At 39.3% G+C, this 27,724-nt stretch overlaps 5 protein-coding genes across 7 annotated transcripts; 3 read left to right on the forward strand and 2 right to left on the reverse strand.

Moving 5' to 3' along the window:
- The first annotated feature begins 676 nt into the window (after positions 1-676).
- zgc:123321 (Protein YIPF5-like) lies at positions 677-3,137 on the forward strand. Its single transcript, XM_027142195.2, has 6 exons — positions 677-709; positions 820-939; positions 1,054-1,187; positions 1,329-1,474; positions 1,619-1,800; positions 2,022-3,137. Exons 2-6 carry the CDS (start codon positions 821-823, stop codon positions 2,182-2,184), a joined length of 744 nt encoding a protein of 247 aa, XP_026997996.1. The 5' UTR covers positions 677-709; position 820; the 3' UTR covers positions 2,185-3,137.
- An 82-nt stretch (positions 3,138-3,219) lies between these two features.
- Positions 3,220-5,765, reverse strand: grxcr1b (glutaredoxin and cysteine rich domain containing 1 b). Its single transcript, XM_047812937.1, has 3 exons — positions 5,233-5,765; positions 4,522-5,022; positions 3,220-3,963 (listed from the first exon to the last, which is right to left on the reverse strand). The coding sequence occupies exons 2-3, from the start codon at positions 4,921-4,923 to the stop codon at positions 3,919-3,921; spliced, it is 447 nt and encodes a 148-aa protein (XP_047668893.1). The 5' UTR covers positions 4,924-5,022; positions 5,233-5,765; the 3' UTR covers positions 3,220-3,918.
- On the forward strand, positions 5,354-8,126 carry pomk (protein O-mannose kinase). Of its 2 annotated transcripts, none has more exons than XM_027141821.2 (4): positions 5,354-5,480; positions 6,274-6,376; positions 6,659-6,939; positions 7,059-8,126. In XM_027141821.2, the coding sequence occupies exons 3-4, from the start codon at positions 6,673-6,675 to the stop codon at positions 7,824-7,826; spliced, it is 1,035 nt and encodes a 344-aa protein (XP_026997622.1). In that variant the 5' UTR covers positions 5,354-5,480; positions 6,274-6,376; positions 6,659-6,672; the 3' UTR covers positions 7,827-8,126. The 2 variants fall into 2 exon arrangements, with proteins under 2 accessions (XP_026997622.1, XP_026997623.1); XM_027141822.2 differs by having other exon boundaries at positions 5,371-5,480; positions 6,271-6,376.
- An 853-nt stretch (positions 8,127-8,979) lies between these two features.
- Positions 8,980-15,844, forward strand: wdr32 (WD repeat domain 32). 2 transcript variants are annotated; one of them, XM_027142219.2, is made up of 8 exons: positions 8,980-9,041; positions 9,592-10,357; positions 10,455-10,568; positions 11,650-11,847; positions 11,926-12,128; positions 12,977-13,051; positions 13,701-13,846; positions 14,334-15,844. In XM_027142219.2, the coding sequence occupies exons 2-8, from the start codon at positions 9,960-9,962 to the stop codon at positions 14,703-14,705; spliced, it is 1,506 nt and encodes a 501-aa protein (XP_026998020.1). In that variant the 5' UTR covers positions 8,980-9,041; positions 9,592-9,959; the 3' UTR covers positions 14,706-15,844. The 2 variants fall into 2 exon arrangements, with proteins under 2 accessions (XP_026998020.1, XP_026998021.1); XM_027142220.2 differs by having other exon boundaries at positions 12,980-13,051.
- A 1,030-nt stretch (positions 15,845-16,874) lies between these two features.
- cpxm1a (carboxypeptidase X (M14 family), member 1a) lies at positions 16,875-26,729 on the reverse strand. The gene is made up of 13 exons (XM_027142239.2): positions 26,419-26,729; positions 24,585-24,694; positions 24,190-24,329; positions 22,862-22,946; positions 22,616-22,766; positions 22,435-22,523; positions 22,183-22,306; positions 20,387-20,583; positions 19,536-19,715; positions 18,219-18,513; positions 17,960-18,099; positions 17,764-17,866; positions 16,875-17,653 (listed from the first exon to the last, which is right to left on the reverse strand). The coding sequence occupies exons 1-13, from the start codon at positions 26,672-26,674 to the stop codon at positions 17,343-17,345; spliced, it is 2,181 nt and encodes a 726-aa protein (XP_026998040.2). The 5' UTR covers positions 26,675-26,729; the 3' UTR covers positions 16,875-17,342.
- Positions 26,730-27,724: the final 995 nt, after the last annotated feature.

Consider the following 27,724-nt stretch of genomic DNA (forward strand, 5'->3'; position numbering starts at 1 on the left):
GTATAATACTGTATATGGCCAAAGGATGCATGGTTCTTATCCAAACTGTTGCCGCATAGTTAAAAGCCCACAGTTGTATATGATGTCTTTGTATAATGTAACTTTTACGATTTCCCTTCACTGCACCTAAAGGGCCCAAACACGTACCAATGCCTTTGTTTTGCCCAAGCTAAGGCTAAAAAAAAAAAATCTTGGATTTCCAAGAAAGAGCTTAAAGAATAAAAATATTCCTTGTTAGCATTACTAGTCTTGCTGACTTGCTGTAACTTCAAGCTCTTTCATAGCTGGACCCCATAAGCAATACATCATACTGTATTTGGTTTTTCATTTTTATATTTATAAATATAATTAACATTCTCATTTTTTCATGTTCATGTACCTTGATGGATATACGCATACAGAGAAGTGTGTGGATGTTGTAAGTGTTAAATGCAGTGTCCAAAGTGTCTTATCCTAACATCGTACTTTAGAAGTAGCTCCATCTTACCAATTCTGCTTATAAAAGACACTAAAACTATATATAATTCCCTACATTGTCACTAGTCTTTGGACTGTTGGTGTTCTTTAAGCAGTCTGTGTCCTCTGTGCAAATATAGTTGTCTATAAATAACTCTTCAGATACATAGTACACACAGCTAACAGCTGCACATGTAGACCCTTGTGAGGAAACTCGACTCAGGATAAGCCTGTTCTACTGGACTTTTCAAAGGTATACGAATCAGATATTTACATATTTACATATTACATTACAAAATTGTAGTTGCTTGCTAGTCTACAGATTGTAATGGCAGTGTTCTTTCATGTTGTTTTGCTGTGTAGGATGGGGGAGTTCAGGCAGTTTGATCAAGACTTTTACCATTCTGAATATTACATAGATGATCAGGCCCAAGAAGCATATGGCTATGACACAGCATATGCCAGTCCACATTACCAAGATGTGTAAGAGTATCCTGGTATTGGCTATGCTGAAAATTCATGATCTCTGAATCTCTATTTGGAGAAATTGATGATGTTTGTTATGGTCTGAACAGTTGTTTACCTTGTCATTGGCAGAGATTGTGCTACATCAGATGCCTACGCCCCATCAACAGATCCACTTTACAGTGAGCAGATGTTTCAACCTGCAACATCTCCTGGGGCTGCTGAGCACACTGATACCTTTGAGGAAGAACCTCCATTGTTAGAGGGTAATCTACACAGATGTTCAAATTTTAATGTCCTGGAAAAACTCCTGTTATTTAATTACATTGTTCGCTAAATGGAAGCGTAAGTTGAGTGCATGAATTGATGAATAAGGGAAATTACTGTGTGTGTGTGTCTGTCATCAGAATTGGGCATTAACTTTGATCACATCTGGCAGAAGACTCTGACTGTGCTGAACCCGATGAAGCCAGCGGACGGCAGCATCATGAATGAAACAGATTTAACTGGTCCTATTATTTTCTGCATCGCTTTGGGGGCCACTCTTTTGATGGTATGAATGATTTCTTATCCATTTCATATCATTTTATGACTACAAAACCTAACTTTAAAATGGTTATATCTTATGGGTATCATTTTACGGTGTCTTAATTGCTATAGCAATCTTTAGTTTTGCATGTATTTTCTTTCTTTGCAGGCAGGAAAGGTACACTTTGGCTATGTGTATGGTATCAGTGCCCTGGGCTGTGCAGGAATGTACATTTTGCTGAATTTAATGAGTGTATGCACAATATCCTATGGGTGCGTGGCGAGTGTATTAGGATACTGCTTGCTGCCCATGGTGGCCCTCTCTGCATTTGCTGTTTTTTATTCTCTACAGTGAGTACCTACTACCACATGGAAAAACAATCATATATATTTTCAAATATTAATGTAATTAATGTTTATAAATTGAACTGTGGCTGTCTCAAGATATTATTGCTGCATTCGGAAGGACTCTATCTCACTTATTCTTCAAAGATCAGAAAGAGATCACAAGGAGTAGATTGATTTATTTAAAAATCAATTAGTGTGTAATAAAGATCATTTTGTTTGTTCAGAGGGGTTCTTGGCACACTGCTGGCCTTGTTTGTGATTGGCTGGTGCAGTCTTTCAGCATCTAAGATCTTCACTTCTACACTGGATATGGGTGGACAACAGCTGCTGGTTGCGTACCCATGCACACTGCTCTATGGAGTCTTCGCTCTCCTCACCATCTTTTGATTAACCAGATAAGAAGCTTTGACCTCATTGAAACCCAGTTTATGGTGAAGAGTTCAATTACTTTTACAATTTGGTGAAAAAACAGGTGTTCATCATACTCCACTCCTGAATAAATAATATTGGGAAATTCAGTTAAAATAAAAAATGCATATGACATCTTAATTCTTTCAACATCCTAAAGCTTTGGCTGTAGTAATATTACTGCAATAAACATGATCGCCATAAGCATGGGATTGAAATATATTATAGGTAAATGATCTTTTGTAACAAGTCTTTATATTAAAAAGTATTACTTGTATTATTACTGGATTTTCAAGTATCTTCCTAAAAAACTGTTGTTTTGAAATTATTAGTTTCCATCCCTTGTGTATGATCTCTTCCATCTGGAAAAAAAATCATAAATTCTAGACTTTAACATTAACACAATTTATGAGTACCTTCACCTGAACACATGATATTTAACAGTACCTACTTTCTTCAGTGTCAGTTGGACACCTGTTGGACCCATTCAAGTAGATCTTAACCAAAACTCCTGTTATGTAAGATAATCTTGATACAGGGCTTCTCTCTCTCTCTCTCTCTCTCTCTCGCTCGCTCGCTCTCTCTCTCTCTCTCCCTCCCCTCTGTCCCCTCTGTCTCTCTCTGTGTCTATAATAAATAATTGAGGGGCAAATGAGATGAATGACCTTCTGATCTTGTGCATAATTTAACATGTACATAAGGAGGAGGTGCAGAAGGTGTATAACATTGCAGTTCCTGAGGGATGTGTAGTAAACATTAACTTTTGCACTCGCATATAAAATGATGGAGAAAAGCAGTACCGACTTCCTGTTTTGTTCATCAGGTTTTAACAAAATATGCATTTTATATCTATGATGTCATTTGTATTATGTTCTTCTACTGTATTATGTTCTTCTACTGATTCTATAAAATGTATTTCAGCAACATGGAAAATGAATAAACCCACAACATTCATTAATAAAATACATTTAAGAATTTATTAACATATAAAACTAAAAACACGATCTCTGGCATTCCCATCATATCTGTTACTAAAATTAAAAATCCCACAAAGTTGATATTTATACAAAGAACATATTTACATTATTATTCAAACTAATATTGAGTATTAAAAATGAGGACCAAATGCAATAAACAATGGTCATCTTAAAGTTAACGGCCATTTAATCATTTCATATTCAGTTGAAGGAGTTTATTTTAGAGATATTTTTCCCCCTACTGCAGTTTAATTCCACTTCAAAAATATTTATTAACTTGACCTTACAAGCTTGACATTTCTGTATGTAAAAGAAGATATTCACTTGATTCAACTGAAAAGAACTATCATACTTTTTGGATTAACACAATAAACTTTGCCATGTTTGATCACATGCTGTACATCAGAGCAGGTCGGAATGCCTTCCTGTATGGATGTTTCCATAAGAGCATAAGCAAATACAGCATCCACAGTCCTAGAAATGTCTGAGCATATTACCCTTTGCTTAAAAATATCCAAAAGATTATTTTTTAAATTTTGTATTTTCTTTAAGAATATCAAATATCAAAAAGTGCAGAACTGAACCTGGAAAATTTAGCTCCTAAACAATTCTCTAAATCTTACGTTAGTGGAAGGTGACTAAAACAGTAGGTCCTTAGACAGAGTTTTAGAACAGATTACTCCTCATGCAACCTCCCCAGGTCCAGATGCGCGGCTGTGTTCTGCGCTGAACTACTTTATACTGCTGCAGGCAGCTTCTTTGTAGACATGGTCTCCTTGGCCTAATAGGGTAAAGAAAACATTGAGGAAAGCATATGCTTAAATAACGTGTTGTGTGAAGAAATACATTTTGCCTTAAGTCTTGGAATGTTAGCTACCACACAGACGAGACCAGAATTACTGTTTACTCAAAAAAGTTCACATATTAGCTTTTTAAAAAACAGAAATTAATGAACCAAGGGAGGAAAAATGTACCATCAGGTGAGGCTGAGCTTTAGAATATGATGAATGAATGAATGAATGAATGAATGAATGAATGAATGAATGAATGAGCTTAGTGAAAATTAAATCATAAATGCATAAAAACACTACTTACACACACACACACACACACACACACACACACACACACACACACACACACACACACACACACGCTATATTCTTAGCGGGCACAATGCCTTTATAATTAAATCCCCTGCGCCTATAAGCATTATACGTAACTACATATTAATCCTGCATATGCAGCATACAGTGTGGATAAAAGTGAGCCATGTGCGTAATTACGAGCAGCTTTTGAGATTACAGTCCTAAACGCCGAACAGGGCGTTAGAACTCACCCCGTAGAGTTTCGACAGATTATTAAAGAGCACTTGGCCAGCGCTCACTTTGTCTCTCACGCCACGTATCGTGCCGTTCTTGCTGAAGATGTTCACGCGCTTGCGACTGAAGAGCTGCTCATGCGCTGCGCTCGCGTACACCAACAGGTCGTCCGCCTCGCCTGCGTTGTCCTGCTGCTCTACCTCCAGGCTGATCAGATGCCCGTTCGCCTCGCTGACGGCGGGAGACATGGCGCGCTCAGCATCCGAGCCGACGGCTGTTTCCGAGTCCGCGTAGTCTTCAATCAGTTCCTCGTCTTCCCTGAACACCTCCTTCAGCACCTTGCCGCTGCGCGCCGACGCCACCCGGAACCGCACGCGCCGCTCCGCTCTGCTCTCCTCCACGCGCCTCATCGTATCCATGGCGCAAATCCACCCCACATAATCCGCGCGTATGGGTTCTCTATGTATAAGACGCTTTCGTGTTAATAACCCAGTGCTGCCACGTTTAAAGCTCCTGCCCTGGTGTTCAAAATAAAAAGAGTGTCAGGGTGTCAAATTGACGCCGAATGAGTTAATATTAAATGAAGCTGATCCATGGAGACGTTGGGAAACATGGCACAGGCGAATGAATAAAAAATGATCTGAATAAAAATAATAATAGACAGCTGAAAGGTAAGCTTACAGTCTACCGTTTTACACGGTGCCGTTTTATTTAGCTTATTTTTTTACCTTCAATACGGAACAAAAACCCTGCCGTTTCCACCCGAACCAATGAACGTGTTATTAAGACCAAAGATGCATCACGCTATAATAATAAAGGTGAGTGAATCTATGAGAGCGTTTCATCTACATGCCTGTAGGTGGCAGTACCGAGTCCGTATTCTGTTTAAATCGGCGTTTGAGGCTCATAGAAAAAGTCCAACTGCAATAACACGTGACTGTGTTATTGTTGGACTTGTTGGATTTACAAAGCGTGGGTAAGCGTGAGAATTTATCATACTACTATTACGAGGTGTTCAGACATCTAATCAGTAATTTTGCACGAAGATGAAGCTTTAGCATGAACGTTTTTTTCCACATTAGAGGTTGTGATAGACGCTGATATTTAAATAAGTAACTTGCCAGTTCAGGTTTAATCTGTTAAATGTCCACTTAACCAAAAATACATGATTTTTATAACAGTTATAGCTATATCATGTGCATGTATATATCCTATGAGGTGAATCAACTTATTTTTAAGTCTGCTTGTTCTACAAAAATATGGCTAGTTTGCCACAGTGTCCTACATATAGTTTGTGTCATTTGGACAAGCTGGCAATTGTGTAGATCTGCATTGATTCAGTGCTTCAATTAAAACAAACTAACAGCAGCACATGTGGTACAATACCCAGATAATTGATCTCCCTTTGCTCTCAAAACAGCCTCAATTCTTCATGGCATAGATTGCCTTAGATTTCTTTTGAGATTCTGGTCCATGTTGATATGAATGCATCACAAATGTCTGCTGGGTTTTATGGTGCACATCATGCTGTAAATGTTAGCACATCCCAAAGGTGTTCAATGGATTCAGATCTAGTGACTGGGAAGGCCACTGAAGAACATTGTCAGATTCATGAAACATTTGCTTTGTGAAGGGATCCATGAAGGGATTCACAAGGTCCACAACAATAAACAAATATGATTTGTCATTTATACCACATCTCTACCATGGTCCATGGATTCATTCTGTTGGTTCCAAATCCTGAATATACCATCTGTGTGCCTCAGCAGAAATCAAGATACATCAAAACAGGCCACATTTTTTCGCTCTTCAACTGTCCAGACTTGGTGAGCCTGTGTCTACAGCCTCAGCTTCCTGTTATTTGCTGACGTGGTGAGTGTACATGTCTTTAATATTATAGCCATACAAATGTTAGGTATGCGAGTATGTAAACAATACTGCTTCATAGTCACACATCAAGTATCAGTATAGAGCTCTTAGAACACAGATGTGTTGGCTGTTTCATTACGCAAAGGGGGCAAATTCATTACAATTAAAAAAAAAGTTTGGTAGCATTCTGTTTGTCTGTGTATAATTTTACTGTAGTTATTGTCTGGATATTTTTAGTCCTTGTACTTGTAGAAAATTTTAGAAGATTTCTTTTCTGACACACAGGTTAAGATGCCACCATGGCACAGAGTGTTGGAAGTGGTCAGAAGTGTGGGGTGCCTGCAGTAGTCTTATGTCTGGTTGCTCTATTATGTGCCAACCTGCTTCTTTATGTCTATCTGGATGCTTTATATGAGGGCACTTCACCACCTTCAGCACATGTGCACTGCCCACCAGGCTATTTTAAGGTGGGCACTATGAAAAACTGCACTCCGTGGTTGCAGTGTCCTGAAATACGTGCTAATGTTCGTCGTCTCAGACTGATTGGACAGGGAGCTGTTAAGCAGGTATATATGCTTTTCGAATAATGTAGATATATTTAGGTGACATGATGCAATGTTTCAAGTGTACTTGCCATACTGCTACATGTAGGAATTAACAAGTTGTGTTTCATGGTGTGTTTCAGGTATACCTTTCAGAATGGCAGGGGCAAAAAGTAGCCCTGTGTGTCTTGTCATCAGAACAGTATAAAGCTGATTTCCTTCATGGGGTGTCCATGATCCGTTCCTTGCAGAGTGTGCGTGTAGTAGAACTAGTGGGTGTGTGTGAAGAAGATGGAGTATTTGTTACTGAGTACCACCCTTTGGGATCAGCACTAACACTTGATACTACTCTTGCTCTAGAACGTTACCGCAGTCAGGACACATGGCACGTACGTCTGCGTCTGGCACTAGATTACGTTGTCTTCCTGGTGTTTTTACACAACAGCCCAGTGGGTACCCGTGTCATGTGCGACTCTAATGACCTATACAAAACTCTTAGTCAATTCTTGCTTACCTCAGACCTACGGCTTTTGGCGAATGATCTGGATGCCCTGCCGTTGGTAAAGCATGGGAGTCAGGGCATCAAGTGTGGTCATCGTCAGCTGATAGGTGATTTTGTGGCTCCAGAGCAGCGGTGGCCTTACGGTAAGGAGGTGCCTTTCTCAGATGACCTCATGCCAGGCTACGACGAAAAGTCAGACATCTGGAAGATTCCAGATGTGACCCGATTTCTGTTGGGTCATGTATCAGGAAGTGATGTTATCCACTTGCAGCTCTTTCAGATCCATGCAGATTGTAAGAGGCCAAATCCTAAGATGCGACCATCAGCACATGACGTCCTCCATGTTTATCGCTCTGTTTATGACGGCATGAAGGAAAGTCACACAGAAAGCAGCAGAGACATGCTGTGAATTACTGATGATTTAGATTTAAAATAGCAAGTAAAAATGTTAACTCTATTCAAGAAAGTTAAAAATGCAGTCTAGAGCCATGTAAAAGTGGTGAGCAAGTGTTAAAAACAATGGGCAATAAAAGATTTATGCATCATTTAGTAAAAAACAGCAGACATTTAAAAAAGATACATTTACATTTGTAATAGTTACAAATCACTTCGTCTTTTTATTATTTAAAATCATAAGATTTGGTTTTTGTTATATCCAATTATAAATTTGTATATATTAGTATTTAAAATTGACTCTTTTTTTTTTTTTGACAAATATACCTTTGTACTAGGCAACAGTGCCTGTAAGTCTGTTAAAAGTGATATGTGCATCATTCAAATGATCAAACGAAATGTAAAAAACAGATTTATGAGGCTTGTTAAAACAGACCATGGAAATAAAGTAGACTCAGATGTTCTTGATGACACAAAAAATGATCTGAGTATGTTTATGGGTAAAAAAAATTCAGTTTCATTTAGGAAATTGATTTTGAAGTGTTGAGTCACAAGGGTGAAGTTGAAGACTGAATATTAAGAATGTCTTGGTTTCATAAATAATAATTGTTTTTTTTTTAAATAATGCCTACAAATGTCTTCCATGTAAAACTCTTCTGTGAAGAGAGTCTTCTTGAGCAAGGCACCGAACCCCCCAACTGCTCCCCGGGCGTCACAGCATAAAATGGCTGCCCACTTCTCTGGGTGTGTGTTCACGGTGTGTGTGTGTGTTCACTGCTGTGTGTGTGCACTTTGGATGGGTTAAATGCAGAGAACAAATTCTGTGTAAGGGTCACCATAGTTAGCAGTATGTCACACACTCACTCATAACACACATCAGGGCTCTCAGCCACTCATTTGGGTCTTTTCTCCCAGCACACATTGTATTTCTCACGCAGAAAAACTTTTTGATTATTTATCATATATTTAATAAGCCGCAGCGCCCAAAATGTATCTGTCCACACCGCTGTGTCTATGGAACCGGGCAGGAATCAAGCGCGTCTCCCCTGGAGTTCTTAGTCGAGCCTGTCACTTATCAGCCAATCAAAAAAGAGGCTACACAATAGCCAATCAGAAAATAGCACTATTGTATCTGGGTAAGATTTAACGCAACAACCAATGAATAAAAAGCAAATCCTGGTTCACCCACAGAGAAAACCACTGGAGCTGCGAGCATCACTTTGAGCACAGAGTAAGTCATGATCTCCTGTTTTAATGTTACAACAAATTCACAACTGGTTTGACATTTTGGCTGCTGTTAGAGAATGTTTCTCAGATAATCAGCATGTTTTTCATGAGTGTCTGTAACTTAGCCAACAGTTTTACAGCCTGTTCACTGACAACACTTGCTCAGAACAAGTTGTCTAGTGCTAGTGGTTCTCAAACTGGAGGCCCTGAGATGGTGCCAGGAAGCCCCGGCTTTGACATTTTATAAAATAATGAATTTATCATAAATTCTGTGTAATTAAACCTCAGAAAAATAAGGCTACTAACCAACAGCACTACATTTAATATGTTTTGTTTAATTAAAATATCAAGTTTTGGAATGTTTTATGTCATAAATGTTTTGTTTTTTTTTGCGTGGGGGCAAGTAGGGATGCACTGTATACAATGTCACTCTTTTTAACTGTTTAGTTTTTAAACAATAAAATGTATTTGTTTGGTGACATGAAAGAAGCACTATTTCCCCTCATTCTAATATTAAACTCTCCTAATTGTCTCTATTTTCTCTCTAACTGCAGCAGTCTAAAGGCCTTCATTAGTGTATAAATGGAGGTTTTTTATTAGGCTACGAGTTGAAAAGCATTCCGAATGAATATGAAGCACAATAACGTCCGAGTGTCGGTGCTGCAGTGAACTGTGACAAACAGAGCAATGGCGCCTTTAACAAGCACGCACTGATATAGGAACCGGAAATACGTCATTTGTTGTCTACGCGAATTCGCGACAGTTAGGATGTTCGCATTAATGGAGGTTTGCAGTGTTTGTAGATGTAACTCTGGTGCTTGTCTGCCCGGTGCCAACTAATAGCAAGCGGTAAAGCAGAGGCTGCGAGTCGACCGGTTAGTTTTGTATTCAAAACGGAGCCGCCGAGCGCAACACTGCCATTATGAGCTCGGGGGAACCGAGCGGCAGCATCGATCCAGAGGAAACTCGGCTCACCAGCGACTCCGACAAAGTGCTCCGTGAGGAAGATGATGTCCGCTCGAAACCGCCGTCTCCCGAGAGCAGGCGCGAGAATTCTCCAGCTCCGAGTAGTTCGCGGCCTGAATCTGCGGCATGTGGCGGAGCTCCGAGCGCCGGCTTCAGAGCATCAAGTCCGCGCGATTCGCTCTTTTCATGGCTGCGGAACCGAAGTGTACGCAGAGGGCCGCTTGTAGATCCGATCCGGGATAACTTTCGGACTATGACTCGTCTTTATTCCTCAATGAGCCCTGCTATGGACTCGGTGAACCTCAGCACCAAAACGCACGGTGCCGTGTTTAACCTAGAATACTCACCTGACGGGTAAGGAAGCTTCTCTTCTTCTCATAAACCCACTGCAGGACAGAGGTCTAAACCTCTGTGTGTGTGTGTGTGTGTGTGTGTGTGTGTGTGTGTTTAGGTCAGTGCTGACTGTGGCCTGTGAGCAGACTGAAGTGCTGTTGTTTGATCCGGTTTCATCCAAACACATCAAAACGCTGGTGGAAGCTCATGAGGACTGCGTGAACAACATCAGGTACATCAGGTCATCAGATGCTCCATGGGTCTTCGGTATCAGGATCATGCATAGAAACTAATTTAATTCTGATCACTGAGATGGTGTAATCTAGGAAAATGTTGCGGTAAACGACTAGAAAGGAGCAGGAATGGAATTGGTGGTCAAAGGGTATTGGTATAAAATGTGCACTACTTTATGTCTCCTTCAGATCTATTTGACAGCACATAAGATACTGATGTACTGACCATGTGGAAACGGCTTGATTATCTGTTAGCAGCATAAGGATGCCTGTTTTATAACTTAGGAGTGCAACTCTGGTCCTTTTCGGGTCAATATCCAATACAAAATTTCAGGTGATGTCGTTATGGAAAGGGTGACAAATCCTTCCTCTCGGTCATATAAAGGTATCGAGACGTAACATTAGACAAGAACATTCAGTGATGGGGAGGGTTCTATGATTCAGTCTGATGCAAAGAGGAGGGATGATTACCTGTAAAGACTCCTTGGTGACAAAAAACCAGACGTTTTATATGTTGTAATTTCACATTGGAAGAAGTTCTGACATGATTTACTTTAGTTAAATTTTTTATTTTACATCACAAATCCATGCCATTTGAACACTGTAGCCTGCATAACCATTTTGAAGATCTCAAAGAAAATGTCTCCATATCAGCAATTACGTATTTTTAAATGCCACATCTGCAATATAAGTTCCTGTATAAATTACTTCTTTAGAAATGATCATGTACTAAATTGAACTCATTCATATGAAATGTCACTTTTATATAATGAGTCATGGTATGATTAAAAACTAATTAACACCGTCTGACCAAGCAGATTTGAGAACATAACTGCTGCGGTAAGCTGTATGATTTGTGTATTAAATTTTTTTGCGCTGTGAAGAAGTGTCATTTGTACTTGAAAATGTCATTTTAAGTTCACATGTAGAGCCTTTTCAGTATTATTTGTACTGTTCTCTTCTATTTTATATTTCATCAGACACATCTTTAGACACGTAGATATGACTATTTATCTCTCCTCAGTATTGTACTTTGTGTGTAAAGTCTGGTTACAAAGCAATTCTCTGATTGTTCTGCAGGTTTCTGGATAACCGGTTGTTTGCCACCTGTTCTGATGACACCACCATTGCATTGTGGGACTTGAGAAAACTGAACTCAAAGGTGTGTTCATTGCATGGCCATGCTAGCTGGGTGAAGAATATTGAGTACGACACACACACACGCTTACTTGTTACTTCTGGCTTTGATGGAAATGTCATCACCTGGGACACCAACAGGTTTGTGCTTCTAGATTCTCAGACCATCTTGCATGCAGTTTGTGTTTAACGGGCTCTAACTGGGGTGTATGTGTGCAGGTTCACAGAAGACGGCTGTCCCCATAAGAAGTTCTTTCACACACGCTACCTGATGCGGATGCGTCTAACGCCAGACTGCAGTAAGATGCTAATATCCACCTCTTCTGGTTACCTGCTTATCTTGCATGATCTTGACCTCACCCAGAGCCTAGAGGTCGGCAGCTACCGCATCCTACGGGCTCGACGCACCCCACTCAGCACAGGTATGCATGTAAAACCTCTTAAACATGCTGTATTTAAAAAAACACATTTTTTTTATCTTTATCCAAGGTCAATGATTTCAGTTGCAGAATATCCTTGTTTTTCAACTTTACATGTAGAATTGTGTGGACACCTGATCATCACTATCATTCCCTAAACTCGTGTCACAATATTAGAAGCACACAATTGTATAGGATGTTATAACTTCCCTTAGTTTTAACTAAGGAGTCCAAACATGTTCCAGCATTACAATTCCTCTCTTCACAAAGTTTGCTTCAGGGTTTTTCAAGGTCGGTATGGTGTCTGAATCTCAGGCATCATCTTATACCATTAATGCCTGACCCCACAAATGATTTTGTAGCTGAATGGGCAAATCAATCCCCAAAGCCACGTGCCAATATCCAGTGGAAACCCTTTCCAGAAATGTGGAAGTCATTACAATAGAAAATGGAGAGCTACATCTGTATGAGGCAGGGGTGGCTCAAGTGGTAAAGGCTTTGGGTTGTTGATTGGAGGATCAGGGTTCAAGCCCCAGCACTGCCAAGATACCACTGTTTGGCCCTTGAGCAAGGTCCTCAACCCTCCCTGCTCTATCATAACCCCAACCTCCGCAGGAGGGATATGTGAGGAAAAGAATTTCACTGTGCTGTAATGTATATGTGGCGATAATAAACGCTTCTATGCACCAATTCTTTCATTCATTCATGTTGCGCTGTATAAAAAGCATAGGTGGATGTGATGGCCTGGTGTCCACAAACCTTTAGCCATATATTGTGTTAGTGGTATAAAATAAGTATTCTTTGACTGAGATTGGGAACTGGGAAAAAATAAATGGTTTCTTCCCTTCCAGAAGGTTCTTCAACTGGCTCCAGGACATCAGGCTCTCGCCATGGAAACGACAACAAAGCTCATCCTCATAGAGAAGGTCGGCTGATTTTTATTTATTTAAAAAAATAAATTCTGTGTTCATTTGTTAAATCCAACCCACCAACTTATGCTCTTAACAACACTTTTACTAAGAAAATGCATATTTAGGAGTCTTCCTAAATGTTTTTCAAAATGTCTCACCAAATCTTGGACTTTTTATTGTGTGAAGGATCTAATCATATAACTGCTGTTGTTGAGACAGTGAAAATAATGTAAGATTCTATTGGTGTAATACTATACGGTCTGCTAAAATATCTACCTTGATCCTGCTATGAAAAATGCCAAAGATTCTAGCATGGCATTAAAAGAGCAATAAACGAACCAATCCACTAACTCGCTCTCCATATCATAATAGCTACTAACCAGGGAGGGTGAAGGCTAGTATATGCTTTCTCTATGATGCATGTAGGCAGTTGCCATAGGTTTTTCACTTGCGGCACATGCTTTGTCACAGGGCAGCTGAAATCACTTGCTTTTGTATACATCAGCTCACAGAGAGCCAGAATTGGCTAGTGTCACTCGTATTGATGGAGGATCGTGTTGGCACACTGTGGCATGATTTAGAGTTTGAACTTGTTTCAAAGAATTTAAAGAACACAAATTTCAATGTGTGTCATTTAACTGTGTGTGTGTGTGTGTGTGTTCAGGTCTATCTCCTAGGAACAGTCTGGAGGTTTTGACCCCAGAGATCCCTGGTGAGAAGGACCGAGGGAACTGCATCACTTCACTGCAACTGCACCCTAAAGGCTGGGCCACACTCCTGCGCTGCTCCAGCAACATGGATGACCAGGAGGTCAGAAGCACATCATAACAGCATTGTAGTTTCACTGATGTCAAGTGTAATCATCTCACTTATGTAAACATGTTACATGGACCCAGAGCTGTGGATAATGCTTACAATAATGCAGAGTAAACTGCATTCACATCAGCGGGTCCCTTAAATCATTATTTGCTGGGTGTTATTAGCGCTGACAGGTTTATACAGGATATTTTTTTTTTTTTTGTCGTTTTCAATTCATTTTAGGTAATTTATGATTAAAAAAATAAATATTCAGAAGCTAAATTGAAATAAAAATTGTATAAATGCTATTTGCTGCTCCATTTCTACTAGTACAGTGTGATTCCTCAGCAGGGCTAAACTTTCATTGAGAAAGGGAACATTAGAAACCAGAAGCGGTAGTCAGGAAGCAGTTTTTTTTTTTTTTGGTCAAATTCAGAGGTGACAAAGCTGAACAGAATAACTTGTAAACTGTGTGATCTCTCTGCTTCTCTCTTTGCAGTGGACGTGTGTGTATGAGTTTCAGGAGGGAGCTCCTCCTCGGCCTCCAGTCTCTCCTCGCTGCTCTCTGCGACTCACACACTACATTGAGGAGGCCAACGTGGGCCGAGGCTACATCAAGGAGCTATGCTTCAGCCCGGACGGGCGCCTAATCTGCTCTCCATACGGTTACGGTGTGCGTCTGTTGGCCTTTGATGAGAACTGTGCGGAGCTTGAGGAGTGTGTGCCTGAGCGTACGGCGCTGCTACGTGAGGTTCGCTCGATCTACTCCCACAGTGACGTGGTGCTCACCTCCAAGTTCTCGCCCACACACTGTCAGCTGGCCTCAGGATGCCTTAGCGGACGTGTAGCACTCTACCAACCCCACTTTTAACAAAAACACACCATTTTCTGTCAGGTCGATCCCTAGAGGGGTTTGTGTTCACAGTGTGAGAGTGCAGTTTTGTGTAAATGATTTGAGTGTTTTTACAGCAGTTTGTTTTGTGTTCTTTAAACTGTGTAATCTCTCCATTTCTTCTGAATGTACATGTGCAGTAATGAGAGAAATAGCCATTAAATGGTTTGCAGAGTGCATGCCTCTGATTCGGAGGGGGCTTGGGGGGTGCATGCAGAGTGATGGTTTGTGCTCATAGTGGTACTAAGACTGCAGAGTTTATTTTGCAGTCTTTACAACTCTGCGTATGACCTCTCTCTGGTGTCCAGGCCTGACCTGCATGTAAATGCTAACCTCCCTCTACAACAGTATCGTTAACATGTAATGTAGCTCTGAATGTAAGCAGTACAAACTGTTAATGTTGTAATGGAAGAAGTTTTATGCATTTTGCCAAATGTTTTTTTTTTTTTTTTTAGCAGCTCAGTGCAGCTCTGAATTGAGCTGTTTATGTGATTGGGTTTTCTGTGTAAAAGGCAGCTTGCCTCCTGAGACATTAAATGAAGACAGATTTTGTATGGGGGTCCAATTTGTAGATAGTAGTAGCAGTAAATTTGTGCAAATGTGTTTAAGGATATATGTGTCTGCTGTTAGAGGAGGTGATTGCTGATGATGATTCATGGAATAGTGAGAATAGATAGTGGATAGTGACTACAATACCTTCCTCAATCTCTCACATAGACCGACACTCCTAGATCGGATAAGCTCAATCAACACTTACGTATACCTCAAATTCATGCCGTATTCGAAATATGTACGTACGGTCACTGTCGGCGAGTCCGAAGCTGAGCCATTCTGGGAACTGCAAACAGGGAGGACTTTGAGAATTTACGTTATCGCTACTTGAAAGTCTACACTAACTTTGAAGTTTCATAATGTGCACTGTCTTTAATTTAGCCTTGAAGTTATATGGAACAGATGGTGATTGGTTCTTTGGCACTGTTTGGATTCTGCAACTGACACATCTGGAAAGGGGGTATGGAGAAGGAGTCTCGGAAGGACCGGCTTTCCTCTTACCTGTGCTCTTCTGAGCCACAGAATCATGCTAGTGGTACAGAACAATAAAGTTTTTGTCACTCTTTGCCTGAATGTGGTATGACCTACTGTAATCCAGAATGGTTCAATTATATTTTTCTATTAAATATTAAAAAAGTCCTCTTAAAAAAATAAATTTTGCAGAAACATCTGCTGTCGCTTGTAGTTGTGAACAAAATAACTGAATTGAGCTGGACCATATTTGACTGGGAGACACTTATAATAATTCTGTTTATGTCACTAAATCCCTACACCTGATTTAATTTAACAGGTAATAAGAAACTCCTTTATACGATTAAAATGGGTTTTTAAGTAGGAACAACTGCATGCGTTCTCTGCCTATATAATTTTTTTTTTCCTTATTGGTTTGTTAGTTTTTTGGGCAGCTGCAAACCAAATCGTATTCACCAAGAGCTTCATTTTTACTGACTTGCGTGTTGGTCGGTTCAACAACAAAAGTGATCCAGCATAAATACAGGAAATGCTGAGCATTACAGCTGACCCCTGTGAAGCAGCATGAGCTTTGGTTTGATCTGGAGAGCGCTCCTTCCAGTCAGCTTTTTCAGTGCTCTGATATGAAACCTGAATTAATTTAGAAAAAAAGTAATGCAAATATACAGTACAGAAAGAGAGCAGCATTGTTTTTGCAGCATCATCAGTATTAGTGCCACAGTGGTATAGTGGATAGAGTTGCCAGCTCACATTTGAAGTATACAAAGTTCGATCATGAACTTTCTGAGTGTGCAGAGTTTTGAATGTTCTCCCTATGTTTGTGTGGGTTTCCTTTTGGTCCTCCAGTTTCCTCCCCTCTGTTAAAATCATGCAGGTAGGTGTACTGTTTATCATAAATTGCCCTTAGATGTGAATGAGTGTCTGAAATGAGTGTGTTTTTATGGTGTCCTTTGTTAGGCTGGCATCCTAACCATGGTGTATTTCCACCTCCTCATGTCCAGTGTTTCCTGAATCCACCTTGACCCTGACCGCAATAAAGCAGTTAGATGAAGTAGTAGTGGATGAAGATGAGTGGATGAATATTTGTTGGATTTTTATTGTTTATTATTGAAGTTCTGCCAGGCAAAATTTGCAAACAGGATTTATTTATTTATTTGTTTTTTATTAAAGTGTAGAATAAGAAAAGGCCTAGTTACATGTAACTGATGCAAAATTGCTATGGGTGTAGAAAACCAGCTACACCCTACCATTTTCCACTGGTGAGTTCTTCACATTTTCATTAACGATAAGAATATTCAGTGTTTAAAAGCTGCTCACAGGTACACTTTTATGTGAGCAGAGACAGGCTAATTTAATAGTGAACATCACACCTTTTTTAGAAACAGAATACATGGGTTCCTTTTACCAAGTACTTCAAATAGGCCAACCATTGAGTTCAGAGCCCTGAAATAAAATTGCAGAATGTTGGAAAGGTAAGATACTGAGCAGAAGCTTCTTGGTTACACTCTTCTTGCTGTCTGTGTAAGACACCAGAGATGATTCTGTAAGCAGAGATTGGCTCATTTCTATGTTTTGTGATTGATAGCATGTCATTCACTTTCTCTTGGCTTTGACACGGCGCAGTTGCTGCTCACGCCGGCGATTCAGAATCTTGGTGCTGACTCTGAGTTTGCGCATTCTCAAGGCTCTAATGCGGAGCTGCCGATCAGTACGGATCTTCCCACCTTTGGAAAGGATCTGAGTGATGCGCTCTTGTGGTATCCTAGTAAGGTTGAAGTCACAGATGGTGGCCTGCGGTTCTGAGCCTACAAAGCAGTGACGCATAGCAGGGAAGAAACCCTCTGCCCACACAATCACCTTATACTCACCAGGGTTTAACAGGCGCCAGTAATCGCCATCGGCAGCTTCAAAGAGCAAGAAGAAATTATTCTACTCATATCAAGAGCTGCTTTGAATAACCATAATCTCCTATATGTTTAATAATAGAACAAGTGTAAATATTTACTATACATACCTGATCTAATGTCATGGTCCAGGTCCTCCACTTTAACAATAGCATTTGCAATACCACGTTTAGTGTCTTTATCCCTGATCACACCTTTTATGCCTCTGTGCACCTGAAAGAACCGGACAGGTCAGTGCATGAGTAAGTAGCACACACTGGGTCAGTGGTTTAAGGGCAGTGTGTGAGGGAGTAAAAGAAAACTGACCTGCTCCATATAGAGCAGAAGAGACTCCTTGTTATTCTCCCACTCAACTGGAAGCTCACTCGCATGAGGGAATTTATCACACGACAACTCTACAGTCACCTCAAAGCAATTAGTGTGCAGGTAGCTGAAGTCGTTCATGCCTGCAAACACAGGGACATTAAATTGTTGTGATTAATAATGTACACTTTGGTAGATCGTTATAATATAATATTAAAAATAAGAAGAATCACGACTTTGGTTGAAGTATGTTCTTCCTTACTTCCTGGGACAGTGTGCCAGTCGGCTCCGTTAATAATGTTGTTGTATTGCTGGAAGTCCTCAAAATGGCACATTCTGCGATCAGGGTTGGCCATCACCAGGTTGGAGGAGGCATAAACAGCTGCCAGCCAGCGAAAGAAGTCGTTATCTGCAGTAGGCGTGTCCTCACGTGGGATCCAGTTTCGAGTGCAGTCAAACGGGTAAGTGACCACCAACTCTCCTCCATGCAGGTTAGCACTCAGAACAAACGGAATTTCCTGCATCCAATTTATCGCTGCTCGGGTCTCTGGAGCAACCTCACACACAAAGATTTAGGGGAAAATGAGTGACATTAAGAAAATAATTACAGGTATTAAACTTTAGCAAGTAGTAAAGAGGAAGTGTTCTGTGAAGTTCAGTGTGTGCAATAGATAAACGTTTGGGATAACGTTCCTAAGATTCATTTGCTAAAACAAAAGTTATAAATAAAATGCAATGAGAAAGCATTTACTTTGATTATCATACTTCAACAAAGGGATTTTGTGTGTTACTCAATGGAGTATTACTTTCTCTAATGTTTTTTTTTTTTTTTGTGGGAGGCCTCAGCAAAGGGAGGCTCAGAAAGGAAGCAGTCACATTCTTTAAAGATGTCTGTGACCCTGATTTTACAGTGTGTGTTTGTGATACACATACTTGTTTGGTTTCCAGGGTTTAGTGCACTCAAAAAATAAAATTGCTGCAGATTATTATTTTTCAAATAATTTGTTTATTGCTGGATATAAAATGAAGCAAAGCAATACGAGAATATGAAGTTAGACATGACGAATTTTTACTAAAATGAGTTTGGGCACCGTTGATGATTGGTATTGCTGTTTATATTTTTGTTCTTTAACAATTAGGGTCCTTTAGACAGAACAAGAATTAACTGGGCATTAACTGACACAAAGACTACAACTGCACATGCTGCCTCATCTAAAGGTAGAATTAAATTAAATTAATGCAGTTTATTGGAACCGTGTGGAATGTCAAGTGCAAATGAAGTTCAGTTGATTAGCTTTATGAAACGAAGCCACCAATATAAAAAATATAGTCTGTACTTTTAGTATCCTGACAGGGTTATATGTAAATCATGACACAAAACCTGCTCTATTTTTATATTTAGGTTTTTATTTATTTATTTGTTTGTTTGTTTGTTTGTTTGCTTGTTTGTTTTTAATGCATTACTTTGAGAAATTTCAGTTCTTGTTGAAATATATTTTTAAATAAGTCAATCATCCAATCCATTTACATAATTATCTTTGTCTATTACTCAGAAATGAAAGTTATACGTTATACATACTGTTGCTTCAGTTGTGGTGTAGTACTCCGGCATGGGGATGTAATGGTTACTGACATTCTTTTTGTCTGTTGCTATCTCCTGATCATCCCACATGATGTTGTTGAGGTCAGGAAAGTTATGGTTCATATCAATGCCTTCAAAGCTGTAGCGACCAACAGCCCAACCAGAAAGCTCAGACCCCTAAGACGCACAACACAATACAATTCAACTGCACTTCTGTAACAAGTATCAGAAGATGCTCAGATGAAGGACTGTGATCATAGCCCTATGCAGAAAAACTTTATTCAGTCATACATTAATTCATACATACTCTTAAAAAGATATTCTTAATTTTTAATATAATAATAAGAATAGTAATAATAATAATAGATATTTTTGTTATTATTAATTTCTTTTTTTTTATTTTTGCTTTTGGACATTTTAAGAAGTTAGATAGTTAGCTTCAATACACTATAGCTGTGTGAGTCTATATATCACTTTGACAATATTCTTTAAAGCTTAGTTTGGAGAAACAAAACGTACGTTTAATCTAACGTCTTTCCTTTCAAAAAAATATAAGCTTCAGTGTGTCCAGTCTGAATTAAGTGGCTACTGATTTACATTTTCACAACACTATATTGTTTAGATTTTATCTAATTAAATAGGAGGAGAGGAGTTGTCAAAAAAGGATAGCAAGTAAAATAAGCATGGCACTGCCATTAACAAAGCTTTTGTTGCATACATAGTTTGATACATAGCCACTTAAGCTAGATAAAGATAGATATGCTTCCATCTAGCTAAGATTTTGTAAGCTTGGTATAAATAAACCAGTGTATGAATGTACTGCAGCGCACAATTACATTCAATTTTACCTTCGCATATGCTGCCTCATATCCATCAGGGTTGAGAGATGGTAAAAGGTGAATACGTGTGTCTTTTACAAGCTGAACTATTCGCTGATTGCCTCGTTTGTACTCGTGGCAGATGTATTGCATAAGGTTCAACACCAGTTCACGGCCCAAAGCCTCGTTTCCATGCATTCCAGCAACATAGCGGAACTCTGGCTCTCCTACATGTATTACAAAATTGTAAATTGTAAATTGCACATCCTGCTTCAGGACAACCACATTTTAGTTGAATTATTTAGGTCTTTTAAAATTCTTTCTTTACGTATCCCAACTTTGAAGTTTGAGGTCAGAGCACTGGGTTAGCCATGATACAGTGCCCGTGGAGCGGTGAGAGTTAAGAGCCTTGCTCAATGCCCAACATTGGCAGCTTGACAGTACTGGGGCCTGAACTCCAATCAATTACTCAGAGCTTTAACCCGCTTGAGCCGTCACTGCCCACTACACTAATAGACACTTGAAGGTTTTGCACTAAAATCGACTGATATTTGTAGCTATTCATGATTTCCTCCACCTTGAACAAAGCTCCAGTTCTGGCTAAAGAAAATCATCCCAAAAACAGGATGCTGCCAACACCATGCTACACTGTGGGTATAGTTGAGTTATAGTAATAATAATAATAATAATAATAATAATAATAATAATAATAATAATAATATATTTTTATTATCATAATAGTATTATTATACCTTTTGGAATTGTTCTCATTAGACCATAGCACATTTTGCCCAATGGTGTAAGGTAAGTTAGCTGAGCTTGGATGTTTTTGTGAGGGATGTTTTTGTCTTGGCCTTTAATAAATCTTGGAGGGACGTCCTGTTCTTCATGATGTCATAGTGGTATTTGTTTTTCTTGTAAATCATGGTATTTATGGTGTCCCACGGTACAGCTAATGTCTTGAAAATCTTGTCTCCTGATTAATATCTTTCAACAAGCGAGATCCCACACGTGATTTATAAGCTCTTTTTGGATAATGGCTTCAACAGTTGGCTTAAACCAGAATCAGATTAACTTCACTGACAGCTGTAAAATAATTAGGTTTGCATATGAAATTGAATGTGATTTAATTACTATATTGAATGTGCCATTCTGTACACAGCAACATCTCCAATTATAGAAGACTGTGCACACTTAAATAACCAAGTTATCATAACTATTTTCCTAAAATGTAATTTCACACTGAGGGTGAAAAAAGTTCTGAAAATATTTATCTTGGTTTCTTTTCTTTTTTTCATCACAAAAATCTGACATTTCTACAGGGTATGTCGCCTTTTAGATCCTTTCGCCTTTTTGTATGAAACATTTTGGGTAATGTATAAAATGTTCTCTGTTAGAGTGAAGAAAAAGATTCTCCTTTCCTCTCAATAACATTCAGTGTTCGCTAGTCTGTTTACTTTGGCTATATCGACAATGAAAAACAGATGTTGACAGGGTATCGCATGCAAGCACATCACATGGCTAAAATCATCTGGTTCAAAAGTAGATGTGTAATATCTGTATTGTGCAAGTGGGAGGCAGGGTATACTGTAAGTCTCATTTATATAAACAGTAGAATCTTAGTGCTGGGCACTAAAGAAAGTGTGTGGTATGTTTAAGAGCTTGTATATTTGCCACTAGGCTGCAGTATAACAGCACAGCTCTATAATATAATATTTTAAATCAAATGAACCCTTACAGCAAATTATACATGTACAAATTGTTTGTGTATTGCAGAAATCTTTTGAAGGAGAAAAAGCAAGTTTTCAAATCTCAGTATAATTCACCCAGTTCGTGTTTTCCAGGGTTGTCTGAAATCTCCATGACATAGAGTTTAAGTCCAGTATAACTCTTCCCAATGGTGTAAATACGTGTAATATCAGGACACTCATCATTCACTGCCTTCAGTAACTATAAAGAGAACAATTGAGTTCAGTCCATTGGGTGAATGTATTATTATGTAAGAATATTAACTCTGCATAAATAAAGGAATTCAAAATACATATATAGATGTCCATCTAGGAAAGAAACGCTCTTACCTTTCTCATCTCAGCATAATTATGGTGTCTAAAGTCTAACTTATCACTAGAACCCCTCTCTGACTCCAAGGTGTACTGGTTGTTAGGATCTATGTGACACACAAACACACAGATAAAGCAGATGCTAAAATGTATGAATATTAGTGTTACGTAGTGTTGCTGTGGTGGTGTTAAATTGGACCTGGCATTGGGCAACCCAGGATTTCAGCTCTAAGGCAGATTGTGCCAGTGCTAAACCAGCTCTGAGGGTTGATGCGAATGTACTGGGCCACTGTGGGTTCAGGGAGCAAAGCCAGCACAGGAGTCTCCTGGTCCTGACTCCCCACAAACACCTATACAGAGATATACATGAAATACCAGTTTAGCAGAACAGTCTGTGCTGTTAGGTATATATGCAGTATTAATAATCCATAATCATAAAACTCACAGCTTCTTGTGATCCATTCATGCAGGGCTGCCACGTCATAGAGTCATTACTGAACTGCACTTTATACTTTGTGACCCAGTGTAAGCTGCACGCGCACACACACACACACACACACACACACACACACACACACACACACAAAATTAATATAAGGTATAACACAAATAACTAGTCTTGAGACACATCACTGTTCAAAAATTCTAGGCACGCTAATTTTTGTGCAAATTTTGTTATCAATATTACATCCATCCATTGTCTGTACTGTTTACCCTACTCATGGTGACAGGAAGCCTGGATTTTTTCCCATGGGACTCTGGGCACAAGGCAGGGGCCACTATGGACAATTTAGAAATACCACTCAGCCTACAACACGTCATTGGACCCGTGGAGGAAACCGGAGAGCCAAAAGAAACCCCCAAAGCATGGGGAGAACATGAAACACCACACACAGGGCAGTGATGGGAGTTAAACCTACAACCCTAGTGTTCCGAGGCAAACATGCAAACCACTTATTCAACATGACACATTAAAATATATATTTATCTTGTGAATTCTGCATTATTGAGTCAGTACAAAAGCATTTTAGATTTTGATTACTTGTCAAGAAAATTTATGTTACAGAAAAAGATTTGTATGTCAGTAAAGAAAGCAACATATATAAAAGACAAAACCATTTCACACAGAAAAAAAATAATGAAGACTCCTGTTTTTTTTTACATGCAAATAAAAGTGCAATATCAATATATCCAGAAAAACTGTTTCTCCAAGATGCTGAATAACACATAGATATAAAACATAAATACATAACTTGCACATGGGACTACAAGTGAAGCTATATTAAAAAAAAGCAAAGCAAAAACTCCAAATACTGAGTCTGTGTAGAATATTACTGTTTACTCCAGATTTGTCTTCTACCTTTTATGGCACATTTTCTGTATTTTTATTTTAAATAGAAAGATATAATTTCATTCATTTTGAAGTTAGCTTCACTTTTTAGCATTTCTACATGTGCTTAAAACTTTTGTATGTATAAGTATACAGACACTTACTGAGTACTGTTAAGGGTGTATATGTTGGCTTTAACATATATTATGATCTCACTGTGTTGCTGTCATCATGTGCTGTTAATTGACACATCTGACTCAAAATACTCCAAGACTCACCTTTTCGGTTTCATATAACTCAGCCAAAACTAAAACGATATCCATATAATTACTAAACATTATTTATATTATTATAAAATTAATAATAGAAAAAGGCATTTGATGCTAAACAAAAAGCCTTATTTGACAAGCAACCTGAGAGATAAGGAAAATGTTCACACTTGCCTCCAGATGGAGCTTCTTCCCTGCAGAATGACCCCAGTGAAGAGTGTCGGCCTGAGAGCATCCAACTGCAGCCACTGCTCCTTATCCTCCGTCTCAGCACACCATGCTCCATCATACTCATCTCCGTCCTCTAGACCTGACTGTACACCAGTTACACTCATTTACCTCCTATAGACATGAGTCATAGTTGTGTACCAGACTACATAAACCTATACTACCCTTCATGCAGTGTCAGCACCTTCGAAAACCAAAAATAAGGCAACATAGTGTGGTGCAGTGATTTCATGATGAGGTCAGTAGTCTGTGCTGAATACACAAGGCTGCTAATATGTATATGATTCAGTTTCCAGAATCCCCATTACCATAAAAACCACACTTATGGAATGTTGGCTGACCTGTATGTTGAGGCGTCCCCTGTGGGGGCCTAACCCACTCCTCAGTGATGACGAGGCCTGTAGCTGGTAATCAGACACTCTCAGAGACTCCAAACCCACTGGTGGACAGTCTATAAGGGGGTGGGGGGTGGGGGTTTGTGGGTGATAGAGCAAAAGCAGACATGTAGAAAGGGAGAGAAAGGGAGTAAAGGTTGAGTCCTCAAACCAGAAATAGGCAAACATTTAGTCACTATGTGCAAGAAGATTGTTACAGACTGTTACAGAGAATTGAAAGGATTTCAACTCTAATTTAGAAATGCTTAAATGTTTTTGAAGAAAGAATTTTATTTATGAAATTCATTAGAATTCCCGCCCCCCTAAAGAGTCACTCTGTAATCTATTGCAAGGATAAGATCGATCTGTGTAATTTAAAACTTTGAACATGGATGGATTTTTTTTTTGACTATGTGTACAGTATCACATTGATGACTCATGCAATTTGGTGTAAAACATGTTAGGTTTTCAGCAAACTAAAAAGTACTTTGGAGTGATGAATAATGAACTGTAAAGAATACAGTAACACAAAATATTTTATACTGCAAAGCTTACATACATTAAAACTCATGGTTTAAACACCCCATAATCAATTTATTTAACACCTTTTCATAACTATTCATGAAATATGTGGTATCACAGTCAGGTTCAGAATTACTGGTAGCCTCAGTTATGTTTTGTTAAGGTGCAAAATTGTGCATAAAAAGACTCCACAACCAGTGTTGTTTTGAACATGTATTTGCTTGCTGAGTGGAAAGAAGATCCACTTCCTACTGTGCAGGAACCCACTGGGTTGTGGTATTTTGTCACATGCACAGGTCCTTTAATCATTACAAACTCTTATCATGTAACAACTTGCATCAGTACTTTCACAAAAGAAAATTGTGCAAATTATATAACATGTCACTGATCCTGTCTGTGGTTTTCTAAAGTTTCTTTACATCTGTTGAGTTCTCCAAAAAGCAACAGTTCTAGAGAAGGTTTGGCAAGACAGGTACAATGAAATAAAACATTTCTCAGAAGACAAGTTATTAATCACTATGAATTTTGTTTGGAAAAAGCTCAGAGATCTGAGATATTTAGTGCACTTAATAAATCTCCAAACCATATGTCAAGGTTTTATACTAGATCTAAGTTATCTCTAGTGTGTACCCAACACCAGCTGAAGAATCCAGCATAAATCCATCCATTTTCTGTCTCGCTTATTGTTTGCAGGGTTGCAGGGAGCCTGGAGCCTATCCCAACGGGTTTGGGCCACAAGGTAGAGGACACACTAGTCTGGGGGTACAATTGCAAACACACATTCTCAAACTATGGAATTTAGAGATGCCAATCAACCTACCACATATGTTTTTGGACTGGGAGAGGAAATCGGAATTCCCAGAAGATTACCCCGAAAAAAAAAACAGGCTGAACATTTTATAGACAGGACTTGAACCCACAACCCAGGAGGTGTGCGACAAATGTTCTCACTTCTAAGCCACCCCCAATAAATAAACATTTACAGCACTTGGCAGACATCCTTATCCAGAGCGACTTACATTATCTCATTTTTATACAACTGAGCAATTGAGGGTTAAGGGCCTTTCTCAGGGGCCCAACAATGGCAGCTTGGTGGACCTGGGATCGAAGTCACAAACTTCCGATTGTTAGCCCAACACCTTAACTACTAGGCTACCACATATACATCAGAACACACATATAAAATATACATCAATAGATGAAAAATACATGCAATTCATATTCATGCACCCCTAATCTCCATTCCATTCCCAGAACCTAAAAAAAGTTTTTCACTTGCCAGGTATTGTCTTGTGTTCTGTGTCCGACTTTTCCTTCTGCACATCATGGACTTTCTGCTCCGTATCGTTCACCGCAGGCGTCCTAGCGCGCGCCACCTCAGTGCCATTATCTGTACTAGCAGTACTAGGGGTTGTTAAATATAATTCCGTATCATTAAAAGTCAAGATGGTCACATTGCTTTTTACGGTCTCGTTTTGAAAGCAGGTAATGAGTCCAAAAGACAGCAACAGCACTGGTGCCAGATCGACGCGCATTGTGTCTCTGCAGCAACCTTTTTTTTTGACTCCCGCTAATACTATAAATCCGAGAGACCCCAGAAGACCAGCCCAGTATCATAATACAGCTGTTACCGTAAAGTCTACCGTAAAGTGTATAGTAGTCGAAGTAAAAAAAATAAATATTATCACGTGAGAAAAGTGAGGGTTATCGTGACAATTCTGTGGATGACATGACTTTTAATTGGGTATGAAATCATTATTACTTTAACTTATTAGAGGCGTTAAAGTAGAAGTGAGGGGCTCAATAACTGTGTTAACCTGATGGTGAATAGATGATTTGTCGTCAAGAAGTTTTTATTGTCATTTCAACCATATATAGATGTTGCAGTACACAGAGTAATGAGAAAACGTTTCTCCAGGACCAGGTTGCTACATAAAAGCAAAGACAGAGCTATAAGGACTTAGTAAGTTAGTCTTAGCCACATAAAGTGCATCTGTGCAACCTGGTGCAAACAGTGAAGAAGACAGTGAAGGACAAAAGACAAGAAGACAGTGCAGGACAAAAGACAAGAAGACAGTGCAGGACCAATGACAAGAAGACAGTACAGGACCAAAGGCAAGAAGACAGTGCAGGACAAAAGACAAGAAGACAGTGCAGGACAAAAGACAAGAAGACAGTGCAGGACCAAAGGCAAAAAGACAGTGCAGGACAAAAGACAAGAAGACAGTGCAGGACAAAAGACAAGAAGACAGTGCAGGACCAAAGGCAAAAAGACAGTGCAGGACCAAAGACAAGAAGACAGTGCAGGACCAAAGACAAGAGGACAGTGCAGGACAATAGACAAGAAGACAGTGCAGGACCGAAGACAGAAAGACAGTGCAGGACAAAAGACAAGAAGACAGTGCAGGACAAAAGACAAGAAGACAGTGCAGGACAATAGACAAGAAGACAGTGCAGACCAAAAAAAGAAGACAGTGCAGACCAAAGACAGGAAGACAGTGCAGGACAAAATACAAGAAGACAGTGCAGGACCAAAGACAAGAAGACAGCGCAGGACAAAAGACAAGAAGACAGTGCAGGACCAA

This window comes from Tachysurus fulvidraco, chromosome 4 (assembly GCF_022655615.1).
Source record: "Tachysurus fulvidraco isolate hzauxx_2018 chromosome 4, HZAU_PFXX_2.0, whole genome shotgun sequence".
In the NCBI taxonomy this organism is placed as follows: Eukaryota; Metazoa; Chordata; class Actinopteri; order Siluriformes; family Bagridae; genus Tachysurus; species Tachysurus fulvidraco.